Source organism: Odontesthes bonariensis, chromosome 21 (assembly GCF_027942865.1).
Source record: "Odontesthes bonariensis isolate fOdoBon6 chromosome 21, fOdoBon6.hap1, whole genome shotgun sequence".
NCBI lineage: Eukaryota > Metazoa > Chordata > Actinopteri > Atheriniformes > Atherinopsidae > Odontesthes > Odontesthes bonariensis.
The window spans coordinates 20,400,291-20,418,340 of record NC_134526.1 but is presented as its reverse complement, the minus strand read 5'-3'; the positions used below and the strand labels follow the sequence as shown (position 1 = coordinate 20,418,340).

At 39.4% G+C, this 18,050-nt stretch overlaps 1 protein-coding gene across 1 annotated transcript in view; it reads left to right on the top strand.

Moving 5' to 3' along the window:
- mgat5b (alpha-1,6-mannosylglycoprotein 6-beta-N-acetylglucosaminyltransferase B) overlaps positions 1 to 18,050 on the top strand; it is a 62,927-nt gene that overhangs the window by 11,287 nt on the left and 33,590 nt on the right. Inside the window, exons 3-7 of the mRNA XM_075453969.1 lie at positions 4,514 to 4,655; positions 8,857 to 8,966; positions 11,617 to 11,690; positions 12,489 to 12,656; positions 16,132 to 16,296. Of these exons, the coding sequence (XP_075310084.1) occupies positions 4,514 to 4,655; positions 8,857 to 8,966; positions 11,617 to 11,690; positions 12,489 to 12,656; positions 16,132 to 16,296 (659 nt within the window). The remainder of the gene's footprint in view (positions 1 to 4,513; positions 4,656 to 8,856; positions 8,967 to 11,616; positions 11,691 to 12,488; positions 12,657 to 16,131; positions 16,297 to 18,050) is intronic.

Sequence of the window (18,050 nt, the reverse complement as noted above, 5' to 3'; positions counted from 1 at the left end):
TGACCCAGGACTCCAGAGTGTGGCCTCCAAATGAAGCGCTTTCTTCTTCCAGCACTGTGTCGGGGTTGTAATGAAAACTCGAGCACTGCATCTTTAATGGCCAGGAGAGATGTTTAGTCTTTCATTTAATCTTTAACTGATCTGGAATTCAGAACTGAGAGACCATGCTTCAATGAATCACAGACAGATTTATCTGTAAAGGTTCTGGCATCTCCTTCTGTTTTGACCTTTTCTGACCTCACATACTCAAAACCTCGAATGTATCAGCTCTTTTTCGACTCAGCTGAAAGGCTTGTGGAAATGCATGAAGGACAAGCTTTACATGCCGACAGCCACTGCTTTAAGGTTTTAATATGGAAGGTGAAAAGCTTTAACATTCAAGGGCAGGTACATGCTTTATTTTGGGTTTTAGTGTGAAGGGGTGATAAAGCACACACTGAAAGTAAATGCAGAAGAGATAAAGAGAGATATTGACTGACAGCTGCTGAAATTTGTAGCTCAGACTTGTGTGTTTAAAAAAAATCTTTCTGAGCACACAAACCAGCTACAGTATGAATGATCGAAGTGGAATTAGTTTCTTAGTATTGATTATGCCGTGGCACTTTCCAAATGCAGTCATTAAAGGAAATTAGCTGCTGCTAGTTCAAGCTTTTATTAACCAGCTGATGAGGAATGACACAGAGGAGCCTTCGTTAAGACACGGATGCCCTCAACTCCTGCTACACCACCTAACGCTGAAAGAGTTTGTTTCCCTAGAGATGGCAGAGAGGAACAGTAAAAGGATGTCTGGCTGCTGATTGCAAACATATATAAGGTTCGGTGCTAAAACTGTACTTTGCGGGAAGAGTGTTCAGTCTCAGTAATGGTGATTTACCGCCATAATGTGTATAAGGTTCATTACTGTGAAGAACAGTGGGTCCTTCCCACTCAATAAAGCCCAGACACTTTGTTTACACTTTCTGCAGCGGGTAGACTGCAACTGACAGAGGACTCTTCTGAATTTCGCTAATCAAAGTGAAAAAATAGTTGTTGAGATTTTAAGATATATAGTTTAGAGACTGCCCTCTGCCTAGATTTGCCTGAGTTGTTTGTGCAGGACAAAATGGCCCACAATTACGTCTATGGAACATGCTACCTCTAGTGGTCATGAGAGCAACTGCACATGAATTGTATTTGTGCATCTTCAAGAGTGTATTTTAGTCCTAACTGTGTTTGTTTTCGAACCCTAACCAAGTAGTTTAGAATTTTCGTCCTAACCAACTAAAGTTACTGGCAGAACTCAACATGAAGTGGCAAAAGGTGTTGCATTATTGATTTATTACATTATTCTGAATTAGTGTCAGCATGACTGAACGTGCTGGACGTCCATCCCAGCACCCACTTCCTCATGAGGATTTTGAGGTTTCTTAGAGAAAACACTTGGGAGCAACACCCACCCTGACATGAGGGACACTCATGCTGTTATACTTTACAGTATGCCGTTATGGATCTTATTTGAAGCATCACTTAAAGCTGCAGTCTGCAACTCTTTTTCAAGCATAATGCCTGGAACTGTCCGGGGATTCTGAAAGTAGTACATTAAATACCCCAATACAAAAAAAAAAAGAGTTCTCTAGGTCCCCTATATGTCCCGCTAGGTCCCTCCAAAGCCAGCAGGTTTGTTTACAAAATTGCAGACCGGACCGGTAAAAGGTAACCAATCAGGTTACGAGCTGGGCTCTGCTGCCTGTCAATCACCGATTGTGCACGCGCGATACAAGGTAGGCTCGTCCCCACGCTTATTTATCTAGACTATTGAACTTCATTACGGGCTAGTCTACTTACTGTCTTCCATGATCGCAAATGACAGGTGAGTTGATGAATGAGGAGTCGTGTACGCGCATCTGGCGTGCACGTAGACGTGCACGAGTTCTCATGTGTTTTGATGGGGCGGGACAGGAAGTTGAATAACGTTTTATTTTTCGGTTAAAAAATAAGCATTTCTTGCATTTTGCGACTACGGAGGTCACCGTTTTCAACTTCAATCGTTCTGATAGATCATGTAAACTCTTAAAATGCCAAAAATTAGGACTTTACGTATGACAACAACAAATCCTGCAGACTGCAGCTTTAAGGATTTGACAATATTTTACTCTTTGGCTCTTTGTACGGTTGTGGGACGTGATGCCACTGTCCTAAAATAGATCCTCTGTCTGAACCCTGCAAATGCACAGTTATATGTGAATGTGTGGCAGTGATTTTGAGGCTGACAAAAAAAAAAAACCTCCAGAAGCCACCTAAGATGTCGTGCTCTCAAAAAGACAAAACAAAGAAACAAAAAAAGTGTTTTTTTCTGATTCAAATTTTTGAAGGATCTGAATGTGTGTGTGATCAATGAGTCTGCAATGTAATCCACATTGTATATATTACAGTGCTATGTTTTGCAAGATTGCAGAGAACAGTTTGAAAGGCTGCAAACAGCCAAGATTTTTGTATGAAATTTGCGAAAACTGACTGATTAGAAGAACTTATTTCCATGTTGGTCTGAAACAGAATTGAGGTGGCTAACTGAGATTTCTCCTGTGAGGCAGAGACGATTACAAAAAGGTTATAACTTGTGTTTCAATAATGTTTATTTCCCATTAGTCCTGTTACAACGCACTAAGGTAAATGTCTAGAGTATATAAACATATTTAATTAGTTATATTACATGAATTAACCGCAGCTTTGGTCTGCTCTGATCTACTGCCTACACAGAGCACAGCGAGGAATGATAATGGCTGGTTTTTTCATAGATTTAAACCTGCACATTGGCAACTTCATTGACAGAGACAAGCAAAGCAAGAGGAACCGGACAAGAGAGCTCATCAGTTATTATTTACTAATAGCTTCAATGAAGATAACTCACATCTGTCAGCCATCCGGTTCCCTCTCCGAGCTCTCTCCGACAGTGAAAATCCAATTCCAATATTCTTGTCCTGTGTCTTGCTTTTACACTTTATCTGTTCTTCCTCACTTCCTCCCATAGCGTTGTTTGAGTTTTTATCTTTTTTTACCTTTGCTTATAAGAGTGAAAGTCTGTGTCAGTCTAGTTTATTTTGCGTGAGTCTCCGGACACTCCAAGGCAGTTTCAGGCATAAGAGAGGTTGGTGTACTCCAGAACGAGTCAGAAGTACATAGTTTCAGAGTTAAAAGAAACTTCGCTGGTGTTGCTTTAAGGGTGTGAACCAACAACTGATATATCAATTGGTGGACATGTTGATAAATGGGTATCTTTTCTAGTTTATTTAGTGGGTTTTGGACTTTTGGATGTTACACTCCCTTCCACAGTTAAGCATTACCCTGCAACATTATTTCATTTAAACCTGTTGTTAAACTGCTTCTATAAAGCCTCGACTTCGAATGGGGATTTGTTTTGTCTATTTGGCCATGGAATGAGAATTTGTTGTATAACTACTGAATTATTTAAAGGCTGAGGTTTCCCAGAAACGACCGAGCAGAAGATTTCACGGGCAATAAAGGGACAAGCATTCAGGGAATATCTGTTTTTCCCTCATAGAACTTTTTACGCTGCTTGAGAAAATCATCTTAACATTTTTTATTATTGTTTCACGGTACTGAGCATCTCTCTTTCTGTGTCTTTCCTTTTATTCTCTTGAACAAACTTCACAAACAATGAGAGGAGTGGAAGTTTTTTTTTTCCCTCCTCATTTTATGTACTTGTGATTGAATACAGTTTTTCTGAGAAAGGTGACTTTTGCGTGGCCAGTGATAAATGAACTCTGACAAGGGAAGTGAGTCTGCACACACCGCAGTTTCTAAAGCCTAACACAATTGATGAGGGAGCACTCAGGGGTTAGGCTATATTTTTGCTCTTTCCAAAAACAATATGAGGCTTTTGTTGTTTCTTACCATTTTGTTTCTTGGAGAAGTCAATGCCACAAATTCACTCCGAAGCCCCGAGAGTGACATTCATCATCCTGATTCTTTGAATTTTCTTCATCAAAAACTACTTAAGACCCACTGATCGAGACAAAAAGGTAATTCTAGCAGCAAGTGTTAATGGTTCAGCTTGTTAACTGACCAGGTTTTCTCTAACAGTGTCATTGTGGTTTACACCTAGCATGATCTTTGATCATTAAAGCCAGGAAAGTAAATCCACTATTGTGAGGCTAATTTGCAGATTCCAGTGTTTTGTCGCAGAGCTGGCTTCCAGGGAGCTGCAGCTGGGTTTAGTAAATGGGGCCTCAAGTAAATGGAAAATGACTTGTCTGTGTGACCTTGGTGCATTTAAATTCTAGAAAAGTAAATCTTTTCTGACAAAAAAAAAATTTCAATTTTTATTTGGAAGATAAAGCAGGCTGTTATTGCTCAGGCCAGGTGATCTACATCAAATAAAGCCAAATGAGGTTAAATACTCTTTACCCTCACTTCATGCGCCTTTGTGGTTGTTCTCCTCTTTTTACCATCTTGTTGATTAGCATCAGTGTTTTGAGTTGTGTCCTACAACTGTGTTTGTGTCTGTTTCTTTCAGTGAGTGGCCAAGAGTCTCGTGGCGTGCTAAGAAAAATCAGTGACATGCTGGAGGTGATTATGAAGAGGATGGACGCCCTGTCTAAACTGAACAACACCACAGACACCCACAGGCTGGATGAGCTCAGCTTGGCCTTGGACAGGTACGGTGCAATGCTTGCTGACATGCTGATGTGTTAATAACAAGAGATTGTAAGCTGCACAGGGCAGCTTACAGGGAATATAAAAGATAAATATATATATGCCTAAAAATAGGTTTTTGTGATCAGACAAATCATGTCAAAACAATTCACACATTTGTAAAATTGCACTTTTCACATAATATGGTGATAAAATGAACCATTAAGAGGAATTAAAAGGGGGGGGGGGAATCAAATAAATCTGGTGAAAAAAGTGTCCACGAGCTGATATTTAGTTGAATTAACTTTTTGATTATAGCACACAGCATGCACACATTTTTTGATAGAGTTTTCCCCCTCTTTCTTGCAAAAAAAAGGAAGATCAACATAAGTGAAATTGCTATGGTATAATATACCTGTGCGCAGATCTGTGTGAAGAAAACTCCAAGGCCAAGTATGAGGCCTTGTTGCATCCCACCAGAGACGATCCGTGCTGTAAAAGCACTTTGCGCTGCTTTGGCCAGGGGCTGAAATAACTGAAAGAACCGCAGTCCTCTTCTCGGGCAGCTGGAGAAATGAAAGACACTGCCATTGAGAAAGAAAAAGAAAAAAAAGAAAAAAGTTGAAGCCGCCAGCTTGGAGTTGTGTGCTCTGTGGTTTCCTTGGCAACAGACCTTCTCTCATGCTCTCACCTGCTTTGGCTTTATGGAGAGTATGGCTCCCTTTGCTGTGAGATTCCCTCCTGGACAGCATGTCAGTCTACTTCACAGACAGGAAATGTCTCTTTAAAAAACATTTTTGAAAGCTTAACACGCAGTGACATGAAGATATCCTGACGCACAAAGAGATAATGGTATCAAAGTTATGGCTGCTCACCGCAAAATAACAAGAAATGACATCACCTCACCCGACCTAATGTTCTGCCTTTCAGAGGCCTGAGAGAAAAAACATTCATTGCGCACTGGTAATAAATCCACATATTAACATTTCTGTCCACAGCTTGATTATTACACCTACAATTTAATTTTCTCTGCAGAAGGGCCTGTAGATCTGACAATCATTTAATTGGCCTCTCAGGGATTAAACTGGAAATGTTACAGTGACAAAGGCCAAATAGTTTTACTTGGCAGAGAAAATATCTCACTCTGTGTGGCTCAGAGTGGCCAGATACTGGGCCAGGGTTGACCCATGAGATTAGACTAAGATCTCTGGGCAGGAACAATTTACCCACCTGGTATATTGTTTAAAAAGTAATTAAGTTCTCATCTTGCTCTGCAGCAGCTGATAGATTCCCCTCTCCCTGTAGGGCAGAATATGGGATGATTTTGTGTGAAAGCTTCCGTGTGTGGGTACTGTGCTATTTTGAAAATGACAATTAATTTGTGCTGTCCTGTTGCAATCTAAAGTCGAGGAAAAGACGCTGTGCTACCACTGCCCTCTTGGCCTCTGTATGAAAGGAAGTAGAATGAAATTAGGCTTTAGGATTATGTTAAGATATGCATATAAGCACGGTTAGATTGCTTTTCCCTGGCACACACACACACACACTCCCACATGCAATGATAAATGCTGCCTGAATGAAATCAGACTTTTACTGCTTGATCTGCATCCGGCTGTGAGCCACAGCTCCATTAGTTTTTTTGTGAATTTACTGGGTTTACATATTCAGCGATGGTTAATGAGCAATATAAATTCCAGAACGATACAAGAGTGCTCGTTAAAATAATTCATTTAAGTGTTTGTTTTCATGTAAAATGGCAATGAGACACTGCAGTACAGTTGTTCCATCACTGGATATTAGTTTATCATAACACAGGCAGCAGACATCATTAAAGGTATGTGCTGATGTGCAAAAGTTTAAGGCCAAAATTGACTTTACTTACTGTATGTCAAATGTTATGAAGTGTGCTTGAAAATAGGTTGAGCTAAAGAAACCCAGGATCCATCTGTGTGGATTGCCTTTCACCTGTTCCATGGGATTCAGCAGTGGCTGGAAAACAAGAAGTAACAAAACATGGAGAAGTTTTCCTGCATGTACTCCCTACAAAATGAAATTTAGTTACTGAAACAAGTACAAGTGAAAATACAAACATCAGGTAAAAGAGTTGATAGAGAAAAGGATTTAATTCTGTTAATTCCTCTGAGTTACTCTACAACGTTCTGCTGCTGAAACTATCACTCAATTAAATAAGAAGATTAACTATTTAAATCAATATGTAATGAGGGAAAAATGTAAAAAAAACAAAATTGATGGCTTGAGCTCTTGAAATGCAAAAATTGATTGATTTCTTTTTCTTACTGAATAGCTAATAGTTTTGTGTCGCTGGTCAGCCAATGCAGTTTGAACTGAATCATGTGAGGAAAGTCTCTAGGCAAAAATAACGGACAGATCAAAAGCAGCTGTTGTTGTGCCCAGAGCTGGACCAATTAATAAGTTAGTAACTGCTTGAATGAACAAAAATGAATTAATAGTTTCACAAAATGTTGCACAGCTTGACACATAGAGGGTGTATCTGTCTGAGACCTTTGCCTTTGCTTCAAACACTAATAGGAACTTTTTTTTTTTTTTTTAAAGCTGCTGCAAAGAAAGTTTTACTCGATAACTATATATAATTCATTGCATAAATCATTTAACAATTCATGCATGTAGCTCCAAAACATTCTTGTCACTTTGCAGAATAATTGGAAAAAAAAATTCTTTCTTTCATTTGAAGGTCTGCTGTTCCACAGAAGGATTAAATTTGCGAAGATGCTTTCCTCAAAGTGTGTTTGCACCTTGCAGAGCTTCCATTGTGCCATGACTTCATTTATGTTCCCGGTGATAACTGCACATACAAAAGCCTAACTGGAAATAAACATCATTTTCGTCACCTCTGAATTTTCCTCACATGATCTATTTATATAGATAAAAATAGCAAAAATGCTGCCTTTTTTTTTTTTTTTTTTTTACGAAAATCTCCAGTTATTGAAAACCAGCAACAAAATAGCGAAAAATACAAACACAAAACAGACTTTGGACATAATTATTTGTACCCTTCAAACATTTGGTTGCAGAAGCAGCAACAGAAGCCTTGAAATGTTTCCTGTAGCCATCTACAGTAGAAGCTTCTCGATGCTGTCTACTGAGGTTTCTTCATTGGTTTTCAAATCATTTTAGGTCAGGACTTGTTTCACCTAACATTTTTTCGCTAAAAACTCCAAGACCTTCAACTCAAATTTAGTTTCCCCAACACGTTTCACTTCAAAATGCCTTGGTAAACGTTCTGTTACCTAATTACATTCTGGTCCTGCATCACCAGAGGTAGCAAAGAAACCCCACAGCATGCTGGAATCACCAGCATATTTTATTGAAGGTTAAGTGTCCTCACTGGTTTCCTATCGTCACCAACAAACAAAGGGATGGGCTCCATTTCCAAAGATCTGTACCTCCTCTGTCCACAAAATACAGACAGACTGTAACTATTCTATGAAGTTTTTAAGAGGTTGGATTCAGTGATGCTGCATCTTGGTTCACATCGTGTTGTTGTTTGATACTTATACATATCTATTTACATGTATGAAAACATTTTTTGGTTGATGTTTAGTAACTTTTATTGGAATATTCTGATTTTACAGATTTGTAAAATTTCCATTTACCTTTTTAATGTAATTCAGTTCTAAATCATTCTAAATGATTATTAAATATGCTTCAAATTCAGGGATGTCAACAATTATCGCAATATATTTGGAACATTTTAGGCTCTGAGTAGGTCTCCAATCTGAACAAATGTTCAGATTAAATGCTCTCACATTGGATCTTATTGACATCTCACAGACTGTCAGAATAATTTGGAGGGATAAAATTTCAGAGCAATTTACATTTCGACTCCTGTTTTCTCTTTGTTCTCCTGTTTCATTCCCCACTTTTACATTTCCATTATAAATATTGGTTTATGGTTATTTTGTCAACAGCTTGTATGGCACAGAGCTCAAGTCCAATAAATTATATTTGTCAGAAACCTAATTGTCTTCTGTTAATATGTTCCCCAATGGACTAAATTAAATATGCTGATTCTTTTACTATCTGAAGAATTCACCAGTCAGCTCCAATGCTTAGTACTCAACTTGCGGGGGTGGGAAACCAGAAAAACTGCTGGAGGAATATTGCTTGCTTGACTGCAGTGATAAGAGTAGTTGAGTAATATTTACACGGCTGTGTGTTTTTCTGTGGGATGTGAATGATCAGGATTCAGCCTGTAGGACTAGTGGAGCGGATCCAGGCCATAGCCCAGAACATGTCCGACATGGCAGTGAGGGTGGAGCAGATCCTGCAGCGCAGCATGACCAGCAGTCGAGGTATGTTTTAAGACACACACACACAGCTGCTCATGGAAAACCTACCCACAGCCCTCTCACACACGTGGTGAATACCAAATGCAACTGTAACCTGTCTGACGAATCTTCCTCTTCATCCCCAACACATCCAATCTCTCTGCTCACGCACTGTAAGCCAGACTGTTCAACCTGAATGCTGTTGAACACTTGGATGCACAATCTACGTTAAATGTGCACTTGCTGATTGATCACATAGAACATGATAGACATTATTCGTTCAACATCACCTATTCAAGCAGTTATTTGTGTCGGGGTGGAGGAGCTCTGGTGCAACACATCACAGACCTCCCTGCTGTCGCCATATCACACAGTAAACACTCTACAGCAGGACTTTTAAATCACAATGATGAATTACTGCTTTGTTAATGGGATCTGGGTCCCGACAGCTTTCTCTAATAGCTTTCAGTCTCAGTTCCTTTTTTGGCCACAGAAAAAAATATGTGTGATTCAATTCACAATTAAATTCTCCCTCTCGATCTCCTGTATTCACTTGACTGAGCACAATTTAGCACACTGTCTCATTAGAATATGTCATATATATATGTATATATGTACATATATATCTACTTTTTTTGTTGTCATGATATCTGAAATCATTGAAACAAGGCAGATATGAAACTGACTGAGTTGTGACACTGACAGGCAGTAGAACTTCTCATGGGGAGAGGTCTGCCGTTATCATGCTGCTCAGGTGGATGGTTGGTAATTATTTGTGTGTGATTGTGCCCTTTGACGTCTGGCAGGATGCTGGTGGAGGAGCTGCAAATGCTCCTTTAATTAGGCATACTACTGCCGGGCTTCAAGAGGAAGAGAGGGAAAAGAAAGGAGGGGAGGAAGGAGGGAGTCAGTTGATTAACATAAAGAGACAGGAAAGATGGGAAGTCAAGGAAAGGGGAGGCGAGAGATAGGAGGAAGATTATTATTTTTATGATTCACACTAATGCAGACCTTGTATAGTAAATCCAGTGAGTGGGCAGGAACAGACTTGGTCATTCAGCAGGGGAGACCAAGCGTTTACACAACCTTGTTATCTGGCCTCATACCCCAAAGGCTGAAGATATGGATATACCGTAGGGATAAAGACAAAAGCCCAGCTTGAGGACCATACTATATTACTGTAAGGGCCATATGTCAGCGATGCCATTTATAACTGCAGCATATAAAGTTTTCCAGATCTTGTCTTTCAGATTTGTTCCTAAAGGGGATCCAAACATTCTTCTCCCCTCACCTTTAAAAACTCAATCCTTCAAAATGTTGATGCAATAACTGGCTTTTGGAGGGTTTTGTTAATTTGTTGAAAATTAAAGAAATTAAGTTTGAAATGGAAATTATTCAGACCCTTTGTCAAGATCAAAATGATTTACAAAACCCATTTAATAGAGTGCGAGTTGAACCAGAGTGCTGCACAGTACAATCTGAACAAACCAACAGCAAAATAACATTGAAAAAGAACATAGTAGAGTTTCAATTAAAACACCACAGAAAAAAACTTGTAGGTGTTAAGGTCTACTTAAATTGAATGCCAGTGGGTCTTTTATGGCATCTCAAAGGTTTCTAATGTCTGAACAGTTCAGTTAAGTTGAGTTGTTCCAATGATTAGGAGCAGCCACTACATAGGCTGATTTTATCTGATTTTATCTATTGTCTTATTTCTTTCTTTTTAGTTTAAAATTTAAATCATGCTTTTTATTTCTACTGTTTTAATGTATCTGTAAAGCACTTGGAATCGCCTTGTTGTTGAATTGTGATTTACAAATAAACTTGCCTTGCCTTGTATGGCTGTACATGTGCAGGGCTCACACAGAGTTGTTTTTTGTGACAGTCGTGTTATATCATACAACAGCAGGGGGAGCCAAGGTGCGGAAACATTGCCAAATTCTTAAGTGTTACTTTAAAGTCAATCCTGTAACATACAGGGAGCCAGTGGAAAGAGACTGACACTGATATATCATGATCACACGATTTTGTTCCTAATAAAAGACTATTGGCTGCATTTTGTTCCAGTTCCAGACCACAAAGATGTGATTGATATATATGCCATACAAGGTATTATAGTGCTTTAGCTGAGTTGGAATAATTGCAAGAGTAACCAGCCAGCCGGGACTGGAGCCCAGTAGATCATAATCTCTATCTGGACAGACCTGAAATGGCTGTGTCGTGACAATCCCTTTCCAGCCTGGTTGACCTTGAACAATTTCTGCTATCAGAAGAATAGGAGAAAGGTCCAAATGTCCAAAAAAAAAAAACTTTAGTATTCAGCATAAATTTAGTTTGATGTTTAACTAAATTAAATTCGGTATAAAAGATAGATTACAGAATTTGTTGATGACAATATGAAGATATTCTGTCTTACAAAACATCTGCTTCTTTTGCTGTACCAAAGATTTTGATATTTTGGACACGGCTCAGTGTCTTTATACAATGCTTTCAGTTGTTTGAATGTCTTTGGCTTTGTATCTCTGCATTTGACTTTGGTGTCCATGTACTCTGCGAAAAATGCCAACAATGCAGTTTTCATTCTCTATTGCTGATTCATGCGGGTGTCTGATGAGCGTAGTCCTTTGCAAGCTTCGATAAACATCCTATAATTAATCTTTTTTTTTCTTTCCAGTTAGGGATGGAGCCTTTGGGCAGTGTGAGATTCCCAAGGACCCGCGTTATCCAGACTGCAACAGCAAGATGGATGTAAGTTTTTATGTCTTACTTCTATGTAAACAGTTTTGCACAGATAGCAATCGTCCTCGAGCCCTCTCTTGGTGACTTACCATTGCACAACTGCAACATAAATTTCACAAGATAAGAGAACGTTTAAAGATTCTCCTTGGAAAACTGAAGTATCTGGAAAAAAATTGTAATGGATAGCAGCAAGGAAAAGCATTATATTGAGATGAAAGGGAGAAAACCGAACGCGCACTGTACAATTTGTTGTTTGGAATACAGCTTACAAAATCGCAGTATGTCCAAAGTATGCTCTCCATTAACACGTCTGGAAATAGTGGTGAATAAATCTGTATAAGGGGCTCTAACTTGCAGCTAAAAGGTGTTCAGTTACTATCACACATGTATACAGAAGCGGTGAGATGTGGAGAAAATGTTTGTTCTTGCTATCGTGTTTGTGGATAAAGTAGACTGCCATAACTGCATAACTTAGTCTCACACATACTATTGTAAGCTGGACACAGTTTTAGTTTATGCGGTTTGTACAGAGGTATGGGTCAAATTGTGTTACTCTGAAACTAAATCAGGATGCTTACATGTTCCTGTTTAGAGGGGAGGGATGGAAATGCTCAGTTAACATTGTTCATACCGCCAGTTCTTAGACGACTGATCCTTTATTATAGGAGACATTAAACCAATGAAAGTAATTGAGGTTGCATCAAATTGAGGATGAAGTGAGGCCCAGATGTTGTAGTTTGCTAATATTGTAATAATGCCCTCAGTATTCACATCTTTAAAACAACAGATTGGATCTTTGCTTTTTAGTGGATGCGTGCGCGTTGGACCTCGGACCCTTGCTACGCCTTTTATGGCGTTGACGGCTCTGATTGCTCCTTTCTCATCTACTTGAGTGAGGTTGAGTGGTTCTGCCCCCCTCTGGCCTGGAGGAACCAAACTGCTACACCCACCCTGAAGCCTCTCCCCAAGAAACAGGTAACACAACCCGATCACATCATTGGTTTTACTTTCTCAATGACACAGCTAGCTGGAGGGGAAAAATAGCAACAGAGTGCCGAGCCACAGTGTCATTTGGAATGCAGCCATTTGCCCACTAATGCAGAGACATTAGTTCAATCCATGGAAAGCACAAGCACTGAAAACACAGTTATACCCTCTGTACAAGAGATCACGCTGAGCTGCTGAACTAGAGGATATTAGCAGTTTTTAAAAATTTTTTTGCATGCACAATGGAGGAAAAGGTGGCACTCTATGTTAAAATATTTGTTGACAGGTGAAACAAACCATCAGATGTCTCTAATATGAGTACTTAAGAGTGGTTTACTCTATAGAATGTAAGGGAGACTATGGTATAAATGTGAAAAGGTTCATCACCTAAGTGGGGATTGAATTTTAAATAATAACATAAAATTAAAATAAATGTCATATTTATTATATATATAATAAATATGACATTTATTCTAATTTGTCATATGTCATATTTATTATATATATATATGACATTTATTTTAATATATAATATAGATATAATATTTATTATGATATTGGCCTGAAAATCAAGGGAACTGACCGTCTTTGTTGATAAGCTTCATCCAGAAACGTCTACCAGTGGTACATTTTCTCTCACCCAGAGTGTCCAACGCTGTTTGCTTTTCTGCCTCATTTGATTTTTTATTTTCAGCATCAACACATGATGCCCTCAACTTACAGTCACTCTGAAAGGTCTACTTCAACATTCGCCTCCGTCTCCTCTTCCCAGCTTCTCCCCAGAGTTATGTACAGCTGGCATGATGGGCCCTGACGTGAATTATCCCAGCAGCTCTGTTTTCTGCTCTAATTTCCAGCCTGTATTCACTGGGACTAATATCAATTCAATTCAATTCAGTTTTATTTGTATTGTGCCAAATCACAACAAATGTCATCTCAAGGCACTTCAATAATACAGTCCAATTCAATACAATTAGTGTCCAATTTATTGTAATCATAATCCAATCAAATCCAATTAATTAAATTCAAAATTAGTCCAATTCATACTGTACATACAGAGCCAATTCCAAAACAATTTCCAAACTAAGGAAACCAACAGATCGCACTGAAACTTCTCTTCGGTCCAATCTCTCGTCCTGAGCGTGCCTGAGGCGACTGTGGAGAGAAACAACTCCCTTTTCATAGGAAGAACCCTCTAGCAGAACCCGACTCAGGAAGGGTGGCCATCTGCCTCGACCAGCTGGGGTTTTTGGAAGACAGAAAAGAGGGGACAACAAACACTGTAACACCATTCAAAGGATACCTGTTGGGACAGGAAAACACAAGTTAATGACAACCATAATGCCAAATGTACAAAATATCTTGCGAGAAATTAAACGGTGGAAAAAAGAGAGCAAAGTGAGGAAAGGTGTGACATAAGAGGCCCCCCCAGCGGTCTAGGCCTATAGCAGCTTAACTTTCAGGGTCTTTCAGCCAGTTATTTCAGGGTCACCTGAGCCATCCCTCACTATAAGCTTTATCAAAAAGGAAAGTTTTAAACCTAATCTTAAAGTTAGAGAGGGCATCTGCTTCCCGGGCATATTCTGGCATCTGGTTCCACAACAGAGGGGCCTGATAACGGAAGGCTCTGCCTACTATTCTACTTTTACAAACTCTGTGAATCACAAGTAAACCTGCAATTTGAGAACGAAGTATCTGTTGGGAAAAACTTCTAACAATGAGATCTTTAAGATATGATATCAAGGCTTCCCTTGGGTACTCTGTATCTTGCAGTTGCGCACACCAGTTTCTCTTTGGAGCAATAATACATCTGCACTGCTGGAGTACAGCACAGCTACAGTATATATATGTTGATCTTGTCTGTTAGTATATATGACCTTGACAGATATGGACAGTTTTCATTATAAGATATAGGGTTTTCTCTGTGCAGTCTCCATCGGTTAATAGTCACACACAGATATTACGCTGATGCAGTGATTACACTTAGCAAGAGAAGAAAATGTGAACAGACAATTTATGAGATGAATCCAGGATTCCCCCAGGCAACCAGTCAGAGAGGCCCTGCCCTGAGGTACTAGCAGATAACTCCACCTGACAGGCTGCCTTTGCTTTATACTGTTTTAACCACATCCAATAAAAATAGTTCACTTGCAGAGAACACACTCATAATGTCTGTTTTCTTTGAGTCTTTTAGTATCCCTCTTCTTCTGCTTCGGGCAAAATGTTAAATCCACCATTTTTCCCCGAATAAAAGCTAAGGCATTTACTTCAACTGCTGAGTACCACAGGCCTCGATTAGGGACAGGCCGTTATCTCTAATTCCCACTGTTATTAGTCTGATTTGTCATATCTATTTCTATCATCCTTTATTCCGATGCCTCAAAAAGAAATCTGGAACTGCACAATAAACATTTTCACAAAGTTTCCACAAATGTGTGTTCACATGCAAGTCAATCCGCCGTCAGCTGTGCATTCATTCCTATGGAAAGCCCTGTAATCTCAGACAGATGTGTGAAAATCTTCCTCCTTTCTGTGAGAGACGGCATTATGCGGTACTGTGTTTAGAACACATTCAAGAGAAACCTACAGATGTATTTAACTCGATAGTTCATTTGTCTTTTTATAACATTGTTCACAAAATGGAGTTGTGAGCAGGCAGGACAACCTCCTAACCTTCTTCCTTTGCGTTATATGTCTTGTTCGTTGTAATACAATGAGCATACTACATAAAAACGAAATACTAACTAAACGAAATACTTAGTTCAAAATATACATGTGAAAATGAGTCGCTAGGCTTTCACTACACACTCAACTCTTCCTTCATTAAATTATTATCCCTACTGAGAATTTGATGTGATAGAAACCCTTTTGTAAGCAGGGCTTATATTGTGAAAGACGTGCGTGCATATTACATGGAACAACAGAACAGACTGATCAGTCGTGGTTCAGAATTATTGATGCTGCATTCCTTTTGACCCAGAAGTCAGAAATCAGAGCTGGGAATTATGTCACGTCTGAGTTTACCACATTTGAGTTTCAAGTTGGCTAGTGCATAGCTATGCACACTGGCCCGCTAATATATTATTAGCAGTATTAGTGGATAACATTATGTTGTAGTTTGCGCATAATGTAAATAACAACATAATGCGTAAGATGTAAAAAACAAATTTACAGAAGCGCAAATAAACTGTTCATCACTGCAGCTATCGCCATCTTTTTTTCCACTCGGCAACCATGTTGAATTTTGAGGACTGGTGAGGTTCCTCTGACTCTCAGAGTCTAAAATCCAACATCAGGGGGTGTTCCAGCTGATTTTCATGATAAATATCAACCTGTTTTTACATATATTCTCACGTACAATTTGTTTTTTTACACCAGGTGTCTCTTAAACTGAACTTAAATATCAGTCTTCTGATGTTACTGTGTGATTCCATCCAGCAATTGTATCTCTCCTGTCATCCAGGCTGTTTTCCAGTCAGAGATTGGAACTCTGTTGGAGCAGGTGGGCACCGGGAAGGAGTCTCTGAGCTTCATGAAGAGACGCATACGCAGGCTGGCAGCACAGTGGGCCTCTGCCGCTCGACGACTAGATGACAAGCTTCGCAGCCACTGGAGGGAGCAGAAAAGGGTGAATACGAATTTTCACAAGCAGATGTGTTTCTGCACTCACTTGGAGATGAAAGTGTAGTAAATCTGTGTTGTGGTTGTATCTTTGCAAAGTGTTGTGGTTGCAGCAGATGATGAGTCTCTGTAAAGTCTAAAAAGATTTTGGGTCCCATTTTTCCTGGAGGTCTTGTAATTTTATGTAAATTTGTCTGGTGGGTCATTAAAGGAAAAAAAAAATGTTTGGATCAAACACTCATGATAAAGCCAGACAGTTCTTTCATGCCTATAAGCTAGACTCTTCTAAGTTACCAGAACAGCTGTGACATTTTGTTGGACTAATATTTTCTTCTCTTATCTTTGGCCGCCTGGTGTGAATCACACTACGCTGAGTTAAAAGCATTAACCGATAATGACAGAAAAGAACCTCTCGCAGGCATTTATTGGCTTTAATGCACTTTCACCGCTGACATTTACCGGAACATTTCCGCCAAGTGTCAGAAAAGAGCTTTGCATGTCTGATGAAAAGGCTGTGACATTAGATCTTTCCTTGAGTATGTATTCAAACATTCACAAGAAGCTGTGACTTTTTTTATGTAATTAACCATGAAAAACCTTTCCTGAAGTTTTCTTTCCTTGTGCTGTGCACTTTGACAGCTAATATATGGAAGTGACACCAACAGTTTAAAATCGAATAAAAAGATTTATGTGAATCATGGTATGACATAATACTGTACTGTGCCCACCTACACGAGGAAGCCATATTTGAGGTACCAACTTTCCTCTGGATTGCCTACCAGGGCAGTTCTGTGGCCGTTTCATATGTTGATGAGGTATGTGAGCACCATAATTTGATCATATTGTCAAAACAAAGAAGATTTGAAGTTATTTTGCCCAAACCTCCTTTAATATCATACATGGTTTGCATACAAGTTATGTGTGAGGAGTTCAGTTCCTTAACAACTTGTTATTGCTACATAGAGAGCTCCATTGAAATCTCTGTATGGCTGAAAAGAGGTTTAATATGTAAGGAAGGGAAGAATTGAATTTGTTTTACTGTAAATGTGCTGAAAGTATCTCGCCTGTGTTTTTGTGTGCTTTCAGTTGAATAAATCTAAGTTTGTTCTGTTAATAGCATTTTCCCCAAATGCCAGCTCCTTCCCCACTGGGGGAGTCGGCTTTGTTTGCTGTAATGGTGTGTTTGACAGTAATGGTTACTGTCCATTAGTCCGACCCTGCAGGCTTTGCCTCCATCGCTCAAATGCCGAGTGCTGTTGAGGAAACACAAAGGCGGTGATTTGTGTGGAAGAGATAGGCTTTACAGAACATCTCTGCCCGGGCTGTTTCTGTTTATCTGCTTTCTTTAATGCTCGGCTGTTCTTGGTGTGCTATCAGCTTGCGGTGTTTCACTTCCTACGTCTGCACATTAACGTCACCGTTCAGTCATAAAACTCAAGAGCCCCAAACTCTGAACATGAAGTCACGTTAGCTTGAAAATTATTCCAATTTTACCTGATGCCTGCACATGTATTGTTTTGCCCGCAAGCTTGATGACAGAGCCACAAAACAAATGTTCAGTGAGGAAAAGCACATCTCTGCCATTGGTTAGCAGTCAGCTAATTAACCGGTCAGCTCCGGCACATTAAAAAACATGTAAACGTAGCTGTAAATGTCACTTCAGTTCATTTAGATGCTGCATGGTATGGTCTATATTGATCAGTTCCACTGCCAGTAGCATCTGTCTGTGACATGTGCAGCCGGGCAAGATTGTTTACTTCT